This window comes from Patella vulgata, chromosome 1, assembly GCF_932274485.2.
Source record: "Patella vulgata chromosome 1, xgPatVulg1.2, whole genome shotgun sequence".
Classification (NCBI taxonomy): domain Eukaryota; kingdom Metazoa; phylum Mollusca; class Gastropoda; family Patellidae; genus Patella; species Patella vulgata.
This window is the reverse complement of record NC_065879.2, coordinates 41,964,071-41,980,592: the sequence shown is the minus strand read 5'-3', so window position 1 is coordinate 41,980,592 and position 16,522 is coordinate 41,964,071. Positions and strand designations below refer to the sequence as shown.

The 16,522-nt window shown below is 33.0% G+C and overlaps 1 protein-coding gene across 1 annotated transcript in view; it reads right to left on the bottom strand.

Moving 5' to 3' along the window:
• LOC126832505 (potassium channel subfamily T member 2) overlaps positions 1-16,522 on the bottom strand; it is a 98,576-nt gene that overhangs the window by 34,732 nt on the left and 47,322 nt on the right. The window contains exons 6-9 of the mRNA XM_050563313.2: positions 12,526-12,600; positions 11,576-11,656; positions 10,689-10,783; positions 4,732-4,915 (exon numbers count right to left, since the gene is read on the bottom strand). Coding sequence (XP_050419270.1) covers positions 4,732-4,915; positions 10,689-10,783; positions 11,576-11,656; positions 12,526-12,600 — 435 coding nt within the window. The remainder of the gene's footprint in view (positions 1-4,731; positions 4,916-10,688; positions 10,784-11,575; positions 11,657-12,525; positions 12,601-16,522) is intronic.

The following is a 16,522-nucleotide window of genomic DNA, read 5'->3' as shown; positions in this document are numbered from 1 at the left end:
ATTCTTTCCGATAGTTACTTCCAGAGTTATGGTCCTTGATACTAAATGTTTGTATAGTAAAAGTTTGTATAGGGCAGAACTAAAAGCTAAACAAATTCTATTGATTTCTGATAATTACTTAGTGGGTTGTTACTCGTACTCAGATTTTAGAGTCGTAAATGTTTTTATTACGGACCAAAGAAAGAAATATGTGACAACCCTTGTTGACTGCCCGGACGACTTAGCTGCTGCCGGTTCCCTTTTATGCTAAGAGGTTGATGTGCTCCTTTCTTTGCAGTTTCTTTTGTTAAAAGGTTCTTTGACATTTCTAAAAATTATTTTTATCTTGTAGTCTATTCATTTTGACTAAAGTATACATAATTATTTATGTTTTATATCATATAGAATGTTTAATATTCCAAAAATCTTTTTTAACAGAATTTACGGTGAATGTGAATTTGTTGCTTTCGTTGCAAAATATAAGTGCAATGTGTCTGAATTCAATGAAAAATAATCATTTCTATAACATTCAATGCATTGTAATTGCATATCCTTGCACTTAATCCTTCCTTAAACTACCCCCCTGAGATGACTAAATATTGGGGTGATTTAGTCAATGATTAAGTACAAGTCAACGTTACAGAATACCACATTTTATGGTATTCTTAAACAATGATTAACCCAATGATAAGGCTAATCAAAGTTTATAAAAATCTTAGCTTAAAATTTAATCAGCTTTTCAGAATATGGCTGGTCAGAAAATCAGAGATTAAATCTATGATTAGCACTAATCCACTTTCGAAAATACGGGCCAAAGTTTTTGTGTCCTAAAGCATCAACCAATCAAATTGCTATCTCTGCTTACCTAAGCTGAAAATGCTTATCTTCAAATTCCATCAAAGCATAGACCTAATCAACACAGACACCAAGTTTAAATATTCTAGCTCAATTAGAAGGAGAATTATTGTGTTCCAAAAAGTGGGACAGACAGACAGACGGACGAACCCATTTTAATAGTCCCCTGCTTTTTTGATCAAGCAACAACCCATGAAATTACTACCAGTAATTATAAGACATAATGATAACAAAAACACAACAACCAGTTGATAACTTTAGCCGTTCCAGTTATCCGAAAGCATTGAAAATCAGTAGTCTTTATGCTCTCATGTATAATCAGATAACCATGGTATCAAAGTGACCAAGGGCAATAATTCTGAAGAGATTCATAGGAAATTGTTGATGGTTAATAGGCTTTTCCATCCCATTTACATATGAAATTCAAATCAATCAGATCCGCAACCAGAACATCAATAAAATTGTCACTGATGATAAATATAAGAATTCATTACACTAGGGACCGGGTATCATTCAGATTTGATGAAAAAAGGAAAGAAACTGAGCTTACCATCTATAATCTAATACACATATTCAGTTAATAGATTGCCATGCAGAAAGTGTTAAATACCATCAAGATTCATCAAAAACCGCCCAGTTTGTGCTACCGTTTAGTTTGACATCTGTTGTCTAGTTTATCAAACTAAATGGTCATAAACTGGATGACCAATATCAAAACTAAACTAAATGGTCATAAACTAGATGGCCGATGTCAAAACTAAATGGTGTTTCTTAAACTAAACTGTAGCACAAACTGGGCATTATTTGATGAATCTTGATGGTATTTTTAAACTTTCTGCATGGATTGGCAATCTATTAACTGAATATGTGTATTAGATTATAGATGGTAAGCTCAGTTTCTTTCCTTTTTTCATCAAATCTGAATAATACCCGGTCCCTAGAGTTAGAATCTCAATGGAGAGAGAGAGTTTAACCTCCACTCCACACAAACCAAATTATTTCTGGACTAACATATGGTTTAATTTTATTTCAATAATTTGCTTGTGTGTATGGGTTTTCAGCAACCAGAACGTCAACAAAAATGTAACTGATGGTAAATATAAGACTGCGTTAGAATCTCAATGGGGAGAGAGAGGGAGAAATGGAGTTTAAGGTCCACTCCACACAAACCAGGTCATTACAAACCAGGTCATTTCGGGACTAACATATGGTTTAATTTTATTTCAATAATTCGCCATTCGTAGGGGTTCTTAGCAGTGGGGGGAAAAAAAAGGAGGACCCAGAGAAAACCAACGAGGTTGGAAAGGCGACACTACTCCTTGTCACAGAATCTCATTGGGCTTCTTTGTTGTTATTTAGATGACAACTTTAGCAATCAAGAACAATAAATAATTGAAAATAAATAGGTGTATTCATAAACACTTTGTATAAATTTCATGGAAATCAGATGATCACTTTATTAGCCCCTAGACAATATACGACACATTTCAATGTGGGCAAATAACAATCTATTCTGTAAATATGATTGTTCAGTTCTTTTTTTAGTGCTTTTAATAATAGAACAACTATTAACTGCATTGCATAATTTGCTCAATGTAGTATAATTAAATAAAATATTTGAATTTCTGGTAAATTGATGTTTATCTATTTTCTCAGATTTTAAACAATAATGAAACTTGACACTATTAACTGTTAAAGTAATCTATAAAATATACAAACACTTATAAACCAACTCATGCTTCCAGGGTTGGAAAAAAGATTACTGTACTTTACTTGATCTCAAAGAATCAATAAATGTTTTATTTCTATAATTTTAGTTTACATTGTACATGCAAGTCTATTCAATTTAATTCCTTATAACACATTAACTTAACATATTTGTTGAAGAGTACAAAGTTTGCATGATGGAACCTATCAATTTATTTGACTAATTTCTGATAATAATTGATTATCAGAAATGTTGTTTGCTAAAGTATTAATCAGTTAACTCATTCCCCCCCCCCCCAACAATCTGATTAACTACCTAGCAGATAGCCTGCAGACATTGTCAACAAAATACATAGCGTTGCTGATAAAGACGTTTTTTTTTTCAACCAAACTCAACATGAATGGAAACATAATTATAAACTAATAAGAAAATGAAGTCAACAATTTTATTTTTAGGATTAAATAATTGTCAATTGGATTCTGTCAACATTAAATGCCTTAGAAATTAAATGTCAGTAATTATTTGTCGAACACCATAAAGAAGCAACAGAGAAAAAACAAACTTTGAAAAAAAAAAAAAAACATTTGCAAAAACATTATCCAAGTGTAATTACATCAGTAAAATCAATAATCATTGAAAAGACTTCCTTTGTTGTTTTGCAAAGCTTGAGACTAAACAAAATTAATTAATGAATAATCAATAATGGATTATTATTTTAAAATCAAAAAAGTGCCATGGCTATATTTTATATTGAAGAATTAGATTTTCTCTGCTATTGACTAAGGTACCGGTATTTAAAGAATACATACAGATTTTAGACAAGGGTTCACTTAGAGTGTGTCATTAATATGTTTATGCTAAGCTTAACACATTCCTGCAGGAGAGGTAAATTTTAATTTTTAAAAATATTTGTCAAGACAATATGAAGATCTGTAAGACATAAACATTTTTACATCTCTTGTACAGCATTTTTACAGACATTTTTCCCTTAGCACATTTGCATCTGAATTGAACAATGTTATTAGATTTGCTATAGCAGCAAACAAACTTATTAAAATCAGATGCTAATTTCTCTTTGTTTTATATTTTTTGTTGTACTAGATTTACATCTGGTCTTCAGATCACATTAATTTTTTTTTTGTTACTAATCAAATTATCTTTATTGGATTGAGATAAATTATGAAAGCACAATTGGTAATGATTCTGAATGGCTTGGTGTTCAAACCATTTGGAATAAATTGTTTGATGCAAATAATACCTTTCCTGACAGATAATTATGATAATAGAAAGCTGGTAAGTAACAATGCACTCTAAAAATCAAAATAGATAAATGAAACAAAACCATAATCTAAGTTTTGATAAAATTGGTAAAGGCCCCATTTATATTTATATGTTATTTAAACATTATAAGATGTGCTACAGCAAAACTGGCAAGAAAAGTGGGGACATCCATAAAGACTGTCTGCCTAGCCCATTTGAGTTCTATTCAGGCTTGATTTATTCTAGGACATTCATGATTGTAAATATTAATCAGGCTCAAAAGATTGACATAGCAGCTTGTTAAGTTCCTGTAACCACTGTGATCACGAAAGCTAATAGATGATAGAAGACTATTCTATTATAATGAAAAATAATACGGATAATACAGTATATTGATTTGAAGGATTCTTATGAAATGTTTTCAATTTATACATGATTGATTTATGTCACCCTGTAGCTGCAAACTACTTCACTTTCTAGAGAAAAAAAAACAATGGTTAATTTACCTAACAACATCACACAATTTGCAGCAATATATATGCCGCATACTCCAGAACTAGCTAACAGATACATAATATATATGGGCAATCATCTTTCAAACTTCTACTGCCTCTTTTAAGAAATACTTTCTTAAAACTTTTACTATCACAATTTATATGACATACATGTACTGTAATGATTGTAATGATTATAATGATTTGTATAAACCAGCGATAACTTGCATGAGACTGGAATCAAATTTGGAAAGTCTCGTAAGAATATGAAGTCACATTTTAATTCCTACTTTCCAAAAAAAACCAGAAAAGAATTAAATCTCTTGTCTTTGGGATTATATATGTGTCACATCTTAATGTAAACCCCTTTTCCTTTTAAAATCAACTTCAGTTTTTTTGCCATTTTTGGGGACTCGCATACATCACTAATCTTACCTGTGTGGGAAGTATGACCAAAGCACAGCAGATCATAAACAACATGAAGAGTTGACTGGGCCAGATGTCAGGATAAACATCACCATAACCCACTGTTGACAGGGTTACCACTACTAACCAGATAGATTCAAATACACCAAAATGATGATTACCTCCTCTCTGAAGATGTTGTATACCACAGGCACTGAAAAAAAACAGATAACATATCTATTGTAGATGGAATTAGTTATCTCATGCTATTGAGATACCTTGCAACTTCAGGGGTGTTTACAGAAAATAATGAGACTATTATTCAGACAAGCACAGAAGTAACCATCTACGAGTATAATACAGGATTAAATCCTCACTTTATAGATATGTACATTCTGAAAAAACTTTCTTTTGCTGATTAGACGAAAATTTTACATTTAAGCATTTTAAGTCTAAAGATCAACTTTGAGGTCTTTCTAGAATAAGATTTATCTGAAATGAAAAGACGTACTAAGAGTCATTTACACAAGAATTACGAAACAAATAGCCGATTTAGAATCCCAGACTTAATTCTTTTATAATTTTATTTAGAACATTCATTCTATATTATTGTCTATGTTACAGTATATCACAATAAGAAATCATGATTCAGTATAATCTTTTAAAACTTAAGGTAGTCAGATAACAGGTCAGTTGTAATGAGTTTATTTATATTCATTGGTGGCTTATAGCATAGGTTTAATCTATGTTCTATCAATGGGCCACAGCCAGTTAATATATGAACAGGACACTTAAATCAATAGATAACAAAGGACAACGCATGATTAGATAGATTACCCCAATTTAGTAAATCAACAATCAATCCTATAGGATGACTTCATTAAAATCTGTGTATGGTACACAGACTTAAAAGAGAACGGCTTGAATAAAACAAATAGAGTTATGCTTTTCTTTTTTTGATGTTTTAAACAGACCATGCAGTAAAAATATATAAATTCAATGTCAAAGCCATTCTTCTAGGTCCAAAATTAGAGTCTAGTAGAACATATGCATATGACAGGAATCTGTGCGAAACAAAAAGCCTAACAACAAATTGAAATATCTGCAAGTGCTGCAATTTATTAATCACATCAATACTTAATGTGAAGCTATTAAGCCTCAAAAAAATCTCTATATAGCCTGTGTTGAAAATATTTTTGTAAAAGTATTCATTTTTCAAGAAATTCCTAAGCCATGTTACATGTGACTGGACCCTGACTGAGGGCTTAGTACCAATAGGATTTGTATGTACACCAGTCATTTCATTGTCTGAGATATACAATGTAACACTATGTGGAAGAAACTGGTGTTAACCCTTTCAGTTCCATTGAGTCACTTCTAATATGGTGTCTGATAGCTACTCAAATGGAGAGAATATATGTATGTAATTGGGAATTGTAGTAGAAATGCTAATGAAGATGGTGTTTTAGATCAATTCATAGATATCCTAGTAATCTTCAAATCACTCATACTTTTATTGCACTAATGGCCTAAACTTCATGAAACATTTACAGACTAACATTGTATACAACCAAAAAATCTTTAAAGTTGCATGGATTTATAAAATCAACTATGTTGATGTTAAACTAATCTGTCATTCAGCGTAAATTACCGTAATTATCAACAATTAAACTGTCTGGGAATACTTCATGAAACCATGAATGGGATCCAATAATTCAACTGTATGTGTACTGAACAAGACTCTTTTGTAATTAAAATTCACACTAAGGTACTATCAATTGACTATCTGGATTTAGGTCACAAAATACCAATTTGTTTACTGCACTTGGCAATAAATAACGGTGGACTCTTGATCATAATTTCGAAATAATGGGCAAGGGAGGGGTGCCTTAATGCAACATTTTTGTTTGTTAGTTTAAAATATTTTTAGCTTGCTATACCAGCAGGTTTTCTCAGAATATGTGAAAGAGCACCAGAAATCTTTCAATATATCAGATCAATAACAACTATAAATCATGTGAAATATATTTCACAAATACATGTAGGCCTATTGCTAATAAATCTCACTTTAATTCAATTTTACAAAAATGAATTATAGATAATGAAATAAATTATTGGCATTATTATGGCTTAAACTTGACAAATGGTGCTATGAAAAATCGAGCTGTGTGAGATAGTTACACTTTATGTTTATGAATTTATCAGTTTGTGCATGGATAAAAAATTTATGGCTTATGGTAGCTTTGGAGTGATTGCCATACTTTTTTATTATTAAGTTCTACGTCGATTAAAGTAATACAGGTAATACAGCGATTCATTGTACCTAATAATATTTGTGAAAAGGTTTAAACTTGTCATATTTTTTTAAAAAAATAATTAAAAGTTTCAAGCCATGGAAATTCTAGGTTCTACTATTTTTAAAGCACTGCCTTTTCTGGGAGAAATGCGCTTATCATTTCCACCCATAGAATTAATGCTTTAAATTCATAGGCATGATCAAATGCCATAAAACTATTTAGATATCAATAAAATTTCATGAGCTCACAACAGCATTACTTCTTCACCCAAACTTTACATCATCCATCAAATTTAAGCAGATATTGTTAATTAAGAAAACAAGAGGTAGTCAAGTGACAGTACATATTATATAAAGCCCGACTATATCCTGTCAGTTGAGTTTTGATCAATAATCTATTTCCAGTTCTCTAATGGTTATTATATACAAGATAAACAGACCATGAGGTTGGATATTATTGTCACAACAGATTCTCACAGGAATCTAAACCTGACAGTCAGGACATATATCATTCCATTCCATATTTGGTACTTGAGGAATATTACTGACTGTTTCTAAATCTTAGATAATAAAGTACGACCACCATGTACGACCAGTGCATGACTTTCTAATCCTTAATAGATCACCTGGCTGTAATTAGCAGATGATTGGCTTTTTTATACGCCCACATTTTCATGTCTACAGACGTATATTGTCTCCGTCCGTGTGTCTGTTCACATTTGTTTGTGGACACTCTACAGGTCACAATTTTGATCCAATTTTGAGGAAACTTGAAATATAGTTCTATCTCCCAACGATCTTGGTTCCTTTCCAAATTGGCATGTATCGGAGCACAACTTCATGGATTATAACTCCTAATTCTACGAAAAATCACGTTTATAAATTGTGGACAGTCTAGAGGTAACAATTTTCATCTGACTGATGAAACTTGAAATGCATGTTTATAACCCAAAGATCTTGGTTTCTTTCGATATTCGAGCATATCGGATCGTAACTTCCTGAATTATAGCCCTTGATTGTACGAAAAATCACGTTTTTAGCTTGTGTCTCTCTAGAGGTCACAATTATTATCCGATGTAAAAAAAAAAAATGTTCAAATATATCACTGTTACACCTTAATGATGGTTGAGTTCGAATTTCATGAAAATCGGACCAAACTGCCGGACATAATGGCCACCCCTCGTACGCAAATAGTGTAAACATATGGTATATCAAGTTACTGGACCCTCTAGAGGTCACAATTTTGATCCAATTTTGATGAAACTTGAAATACATGTTTATAACCCATAGATCTTGAATATACCATATGTTTACACTATATGCGTACGAGTGGTGGCCATTATGTCCGGCAGTTTGGTCCGATTTTCATGAAATTCGAACCCAACCAACATTACGGTGTAACAGTGATGGATAGATAACTAGCTATAACAAAAAGCGATCAAGTTTCATCAAAATTGGATCAAAATTGTGACGTTTAGAGGGTCTACAACCTTGATATAGCATATTTTTACACTATTTGCGTACGAGAGACGGACATTTTGTTTGGCAGTTTTGGTCCGATTTTCACGAAATTTGAACTGAAGCATCATTACGGTGTAACAGTGATATATTCAAACGGTTTACTAAATCAGATAATAATTGTGACCTCTAGAAGGACCACAAGCTAAAAACGCGATTTTTCGTACAATCAGGAGTCATAATTCAGGAAGTTACGATTCGATATGCGCAAATATAAAAAAGAACCAAGATCTGTAGGTTATAAACATGCATTTCATGTTTCATCAAAATCAGATGAAAATAGTGACCTCTAGAGTGTCCACAAGCTAAAAACGTGATTTTTCGTACAATCAGGGGCCATAATCCATGAAGTTATGGTCCATTATATGCCAATATCAAAAGGAACCGAGATCTTTGGGAGATATACCTATATTTTAAGTTTCGTCAAAATCGGATAAAAATTGTGAACTGTAGAGTGTCCACAAACAAATTGTGGATGGATGGACGGGCGGACGGACTGGGGCGACGGCATAATATGTCCACATGAAAATGTGGGCGTATAAAAAAGTTTCAATGCCAGTCTTTTCAAGTATCCAGGTCTGGTCCTATATATATACAGCTCCAGTCCACAAACACTTATCTTGTTCACTTAAAAATTAATCATACCCTTTTTCAAAGAAATCCATCAATTCAGCTATACTGAAGACAACGATTTTTTGAGATTACCTAAATTTGCCCCTGTACAATTCCTCTGCCCAGCCTCCTTTCATGGCACGTCTCTAGTTTTGAACAAATCTGAATAATCCAAATTCCATGCAACACACCTACCAAATTTAGGTGAAGTAGATTTGCCGTGTGAATCAAATAGTTTCATGTGTTGTTGGATATCCCATTGAATCTAATTTTTAAAATGGGTGTCTTTAGAAATAAAATATAAAAGAATCAAACAACACTGTTTTTCATTTTTTCAATAAAAAGTCAATCAAAAATTAGATATAAATAATTTTTGTATTGTTTGTTGTTACCTAGCAACCAACAAATGTCTATATTACAAAATGTGACGCACATTGTACTATGTTAAATTAGTGCTAAATAATGAAGATGGCATATGGTAATCTATGTTATAAAACATATTAAACCTAAAGCCTACTTTCGTAAAATATATCCAATGTATGTTCATTATTCTGTAGGCTTAAACTTTAGAATCTCTCTACCACACAAGTTAGCTCTAAAAATATGTTATATTTGCTATATTCATGTACTGTTTGTTCTACTAGAATAGTGTTGTAAAACTGCACCATACACTACATCAAACTAGAACCCATGAGACAAGGAAAAAAAAAACCAAGTATAGACACTGTAAATAATAAAAGTACTTTCAAATCAAGTTAATAGATCCAGGAGCCATTCCTAAGCTTCCAATGCTATGTTAAAGTTTGGCTCTAGGAAGCTATAACTTATTACATTTATCAGACAACAATATTTGACATATTGACAACTTTTAACAAAGGATAACTATATCTAGCCTGAAAGTTATGGCATTGTATTAGTATAGTAACATATTATTGTCTTATCAAGGTTTTCAATGTTTAATCTCATGCTTTAGAGATAAAACAGAAATAAAATCAAAATTTAAATCCAACAGTGAGGCTGATGTCCCTGGTCTCAATCCCAAAACAAATAGGTGACACTCATTACTTGCATATTTATCTTTTAATCAAGTATCAAGCAAGTAGACTGCTTATCACTGTGCTTAATTTGAACAGATAATGCTCATTCATCTACAACTGTTTTAAACATTCTACCTCAAATTTGAGTTACTGTGTACCAAAAATTTCAACCTATTAAACTACTTATCATTCTGCTTAACTGGAGTAGAAAATGCTCTCTTTTGATCTTAGTCAACATATTGATGTAATGGAACTGTACACCATGTTTCATCACTTTTGCTCAAATAGAATCAAAGTTAACATTCACATATCAAATTGCTTACCTCTGCTTAGTCTAAGCATTAAATTCTCACCATTCAACTCAGACAAAGCATTTGCTTAATGGACACCAGCACCAAGTTCGAATATTCTACCTCAATTAGTAGCAGAGTTATTTCATTCTAAAATGTATGATTTACATACAAATGGACCCATAGTCTCCTGATATCTCTGGAAGGGGAGAGGGGACAATAATAATGACTAACCTAATAAAAACAAGGCACAATAAAGTAGCACAGAGTATAAGTAGTTGTTGAGCTAAAGCTGACTGATTTTTCTGCATTACACGATGTAAATCACTCTGAAAATAAATATAAATACAAACTGTGTATTATTCTCAGAAAAAATGTGTTGGAATGTTCACAAATTACAGAAAGGATTTAAAGGTGCTATATTTCTTTAATTTAGTAGCAAATAAAGTACTGTTATTTCGATTAGTAATAAGGCAGGCTTAGTTCAATGAAGTTTAAGGTTGCTTGCTGACTAAGTTTAGTTTAAATGTTGACTACTTTTAATTTGTCAACAGTAGAACACAAACTCGGTCATATCTGTAGATGTAATAATTGTCAACAGTTGAAAATCAAACAAAATGGACAATTCCATTTTTGACCAAAATAAAAGAAGTCTAGTCATTTAACATTTATCTAAATTATCGTTGTGGTTAAACTATGTTTATTTTTTTCCTATGCAATGTAAAGCAATCATATTTCTGCTACAATATTCTGTCTGAATTCCAATGATCAAGGAGAATTTTATTTGCACAAACAGGACCTCATTTTTTTGTCCCATCCACAAAAATTATTCAATTATTCACAAAGACTGTCAAAATGTCATTATAAGAGTGATATCATAAATCTACTAATAACTTTTTCAAATGTTTACATGTAGGTGTGTTATTTTTGCATTGTTGTGATCCATCCATTCAATGACATGTCAAAGGTATACATTGACAAGGATTGTATAGTCAAAGGATTCAAAACATTAACTTTGAGGTGAAAAATCCACTTAACTTATGTACATAAAATAAAAGAACAGGTCAGAACATTAGATCCAAGAAAGTGCAAAGAGTGATATTTCATATATTTGTACTTACAAATATTTTCTGCATGGATTGTTTGGCCAGCCAACAATTTAAGAATACTGGTATAAAAAGATTCCTTAATGGTTCAAAAATCTAAAATATAAATAATTACATAGTTTTTGAGTTGTAAAAAGCAATGATAAACACTGGTAAAAGTCATTCATTAATTATTTAGTTCCTTAAACATAAAATAGATAATTCAACATAGGTTACAAATATAAAAAAAGCATATCTCACTGCTTTTATTCCCAGTGCATACATGATTTCTCAATAATTAATAATATAATTAACAATAATTAACGATATCTAGAACAGTCGCGATGTTGTTTATCTAGCGCTTCTACATTCTCACTTGGGAATAATTTAACACCATTTTGCATTAAATATTTATGACCCTTTCATAACTACATAATATTGTGTCTTTTTGGTAAATAATACATTAATTTGAAAAAGTCATCTTGAAATTGTTGGGTATGAAAACCTACACCATTCTAAATATTCACACGATTGCCTCTCTTACCCAGACCTTTAAGTTGTGTGTCAATCAATGATAGAAAGCAAAACGAGATAAAAGGCTGAAATCAAAATGACTGAATAACTTATAAAATGATATTGCTGATACAAAACGATAATTGGTACACAATTTGACAGTTTAAATTATCAATGGAGGATATAGATCTTTATTTTTGAAATTGGCAATTATGGTTTCACAAACTATATTTATTATAACATTTCATATGTGGAGAAGGTTCCAAATGACTGGGTAACAACTTCTGTCTTAGGTGCACTAACTAGAGCAGTAATTATAAGAAATCATGGTAACAGTAATACAATTTTGTGATTATTAATCCCATTAACCAGATAGGATGGTAACTTATGGAATCAATAGATACTGGTAGTCTTGTGATTACATGTAATCTCAAGATTCTTAATTACATTTTCAAATAATGAAAACATCTTACAGTAAATATAACTGGAACCGTTGTAATTAGTTCCACTAAAAATTCTATTGAAATAATTTGTTGTAGGATATTTCCCTGAAATATACAAATTATAAAATTGTATAGCTATATTCTATTGTAGATATAGATATATTCCTATTTAGTTTACATGTTGTTTTGTTGTAATTAAATATTGAACGAATAAAGTCCTTTTTTTAATAAAATATAGGTTGCCAGGCAACGAAGCATACACCCATAGCAGCTGAGTCATCCAAGCAGTTTACAAAGATTGCAGCATATTTTTTCTTTTGTACTTTTGTAGGTAATGGGAGCATTTACAAGGCATTAACCAGCGGTTGCCAGGCAGGATATGCCCACATTTTGCAAGAGATTGATAGAGAACAAACTAAAACAAAAACGATTTTTAGTACAATCAGGGGCCATAATCTAGAAAGTTATGGCCTGAAATGCACAAATATCAAAAGGGACTTAGACATGTTTTAAGTTTCATCAAAATCGGATAAAAATTGTCACCTCTAGAGGGTCCATAACCTTTGTATTACATAATAAAACACAATTTGCGTACAAAAAGCAGCCATTTTGTCGGGCAGTTTCATTTTGATTTTCCTGAAATTCCAATTCAACCTTCATTATGGTGGAATGGTGATATATGTAAATGATTTTTAAAATTGGAAAAAAATTGTGACCTCTAGAAAAACCACAAGCTATAAATGTGATTTTTCAACAAATCAGGGGCCATAATCCAGGAAGTTACGTTAAGATATGTGTGATTTTCAAAAGGAACCAAGATCATTATGATAAGAACATATATTTAAAGTCTTATCCAAATCTGATAAAAACTGTGGCCTCTAGAGGGTCCACAACCTTAATTTGTAACTGTCGTTTGTCTGTCTGTCTATTTGTCTGTCTGTTCGGGGTTGGCGGCTATACTAGGTCTGCCCCGAGTCTGAAATTTGGGGTATAGGGGTAGGTCGGATCGGGGAGTAACATAGGCCAGGTGGCGTTAGTCTACCACTTCCGGTTTCGGGGTTATGACCCCTGAGCGAAGCCAAGCATTCTTCAAGTATACCATATTTTTACACTATTTGCGTGCAAGGGGCAGCCATTATGTCTGTCCGTTTAGGGGGATCACGTGGCTAAGTTGGTAAGACGCTAGCTCGCTAGCCTGGAGGTCGGGTGTTCGATCCCTGCATTGGCCGAGAAAGTTCCTCCATATTTTCTGGTGTGATGCAGGACGGAGGGGCTGACAAGGAAAACTGTCTAGTCGTTCGGATGGGACGAAAAACTGAGGTCCTGTGTACACATTGGCATGCACGTAAAAGATCCCTTGGCAGTTGGAATTCGATATAAGAGTGGGCTGTAGTGCCGCTGCCCGGGCAAAATTTCCCTCATAGCACACTGTATGGCGTATGCCCGTCTTCATTAGCCCAGGTTAGGAGCAAAACAGTAGGACGTTAAACTCCATTTCATTTCATTTCATTTCCGTCCGTTTTATGGGGTTTAACGTCCACTCGACACAAACTAGGTCATTTCGGGACTAACACATGGTTCAATTTTATTTCAATAATTCGCTTGCGCGTAAGGGGTCTTTAGCAGTGGGAGGAAACCGGAGGACCCGGAGAAAACCCACGAGGTTGGACAGGCGACCCTACTCCTTGTCACGTACAACCGGGGAATCGAAACCCCGCCAGTTGACTCAATGACAGACCGTATGATACAGCGCGCACGTGCTAACCATTCGGCCATGGTTATGGTCCGATACATACCAATATCGAAAGGAACTGAGATCTTTGAGAGATATATTTATATTTCAAGTTTCGTCAAAATCTGATTAAAATTGTGACCTGTACAGTGTCCACAAACAAATTGTTGGCCAAACGGACAGGGGTGACGACAATATACGTCCACATGAAAATGTGGGCGTATAAAAATTGACCAAGAATAACAACTCATAAAGTCGTTATTAGAAATAATAAAGTTTAATTGGCATATCTAGTTATTCGTAATGCTAACAATCTTTATACTAAACATGTACCAGTAATCAAATGATAACTTTAGCTGGTTGACGTGTTGATAAATCGAAAGACTTAGTCTCATGAAAATAAACACTGCATAAATTTCTAATCAATTACATGATAACTTTAGCTCTTAGATCAATGACAAAACCTTTCTCCCACTGATCAGCAGTGAATATACGCTAGGCTGCTAATATCACTGAGAAGAATGACAATCGTGTTTGTTAGTGAACTCAGAATGTTTTTCCTTCTGCAAATTAAATTCTAGAACATTTTTTGAGTAATAGAAAAACAAATAAGGGTGTATGAAGTATATCTGGATAAAAAATATTTCCCATTTAATGTAAATGAGTATATAAAATGATTAAAAGGCAACATTCTGCCTGGACCAGTCCACTGTGAGTAAACACTGCACAAGCTATCGAGCCAATGATCAACGCAGCGTGATGTGATGCCACATCTAGAAGGAATTTTATACAGAGGTATTGTGATTACAAATGTGAGCAAGGACCATCAGATATTGGCTTTAGGATCTAGACTGCCACAAGCAATTGCCAGACCGACAGAGGAGGCGGTGACAATATACGACCATTATTTTGATGTTGACGTAAAAAAATGTTCAGTTCGAATTAAAATGTAAGGAATTTTAGGACAGCTATTTTGGGTTTACAAATAATCATATTTCTTTCTGATTGTTCTATAATTATACATTACATTCTATGTGGAAGAAGCCTCATGCATTATAGATATAATTATCCTGAGGGAATAATTAGTTTCACAAATACATTAATTATGAATGAACAACCTATAACGGAAGTATACGGTTACATATACATGTACCTTATATAATACTATTAGCTTGATATTAAACTATACTCACTGATAATAATCTAGCTTTACTTTTTGTTTTCTCATTAGGGAGAGAATGGAAAGATAAATAATGGTGTTTACCATATGGTCAAGATATTACTGCTGTCATTTTGGGACTGACATATGTTGTTGTTTTTTTAAATGGTTATGTGCTCTATATGAAATGTGGAATTTTTTCAGATGACCTACAATTCATTGAATTCCAAGTGTCAAGTGTAGGCACACAAATGTGGACTTAAGTTTTTCACCCTATCAGGAAGAATTGGCACACTACAAGTATACAGTATGCGGCTACGGGAAAATTCATCCCCAGACAACTTGTCCCCTGACAACTCGTTCCCTGACAAATTGTCTCCTAGGACTATTCGTCCCCGGATAATTTGTCCCCAGACAATTTGTCCTCGGATAATTAGTCCCCTAGGACTATTCGTCCTTTAGGACTATTGGTTCCCAGGTAATTCGTCCCCAAGGTCTATTCGTCCCCTAATTATGATCAACAGCTAATTCTAAAGAAATTGAAGAAGTTGAAACTTACTGATGTCTGGTCTTCATTGTTTTATCATACACAATAATGCATATTGATTTTAGTCAAGTGCAGTATTGACAATGGACAATACCCAAATGTGAAGGGATAAATAGATTCTTTAACTCACAAAAGGTATCACTGATTACTACATGCATATCAATGAGCCAGAATAACTTCAGGAACCATTAAGTTAAGGCCTAGATTTAATACTAAATGTAAAACGAAGTAAACTAGCATCAAAACTAAACTAGCATCAAAACTGAGATTTAGAATAAAAATTCTAAAGATTAATTCAGTTTTTGGATAATGGAAACTACCAGTAGTGTTGTTCAGGGACAAACTGTCCTAGGGGACGAATTGTCCTAGGTGACGAATAGTCTGGGGTCATATTGTCCGGGGCCAAATAGTCCTATGGGACTAATAGTCCCATGGGACTAATAGACCTGATACGAATTGTCTGGGGAGGAATTGTCCTTAGGGACGAGTTGTAGAAACAAGCCAACAGTGAACCTGATGTCCCCCACTGAAATCCCACAATAAATAGATGACACATATTAATTAATCGCACATTTTCTTTTTGATAATG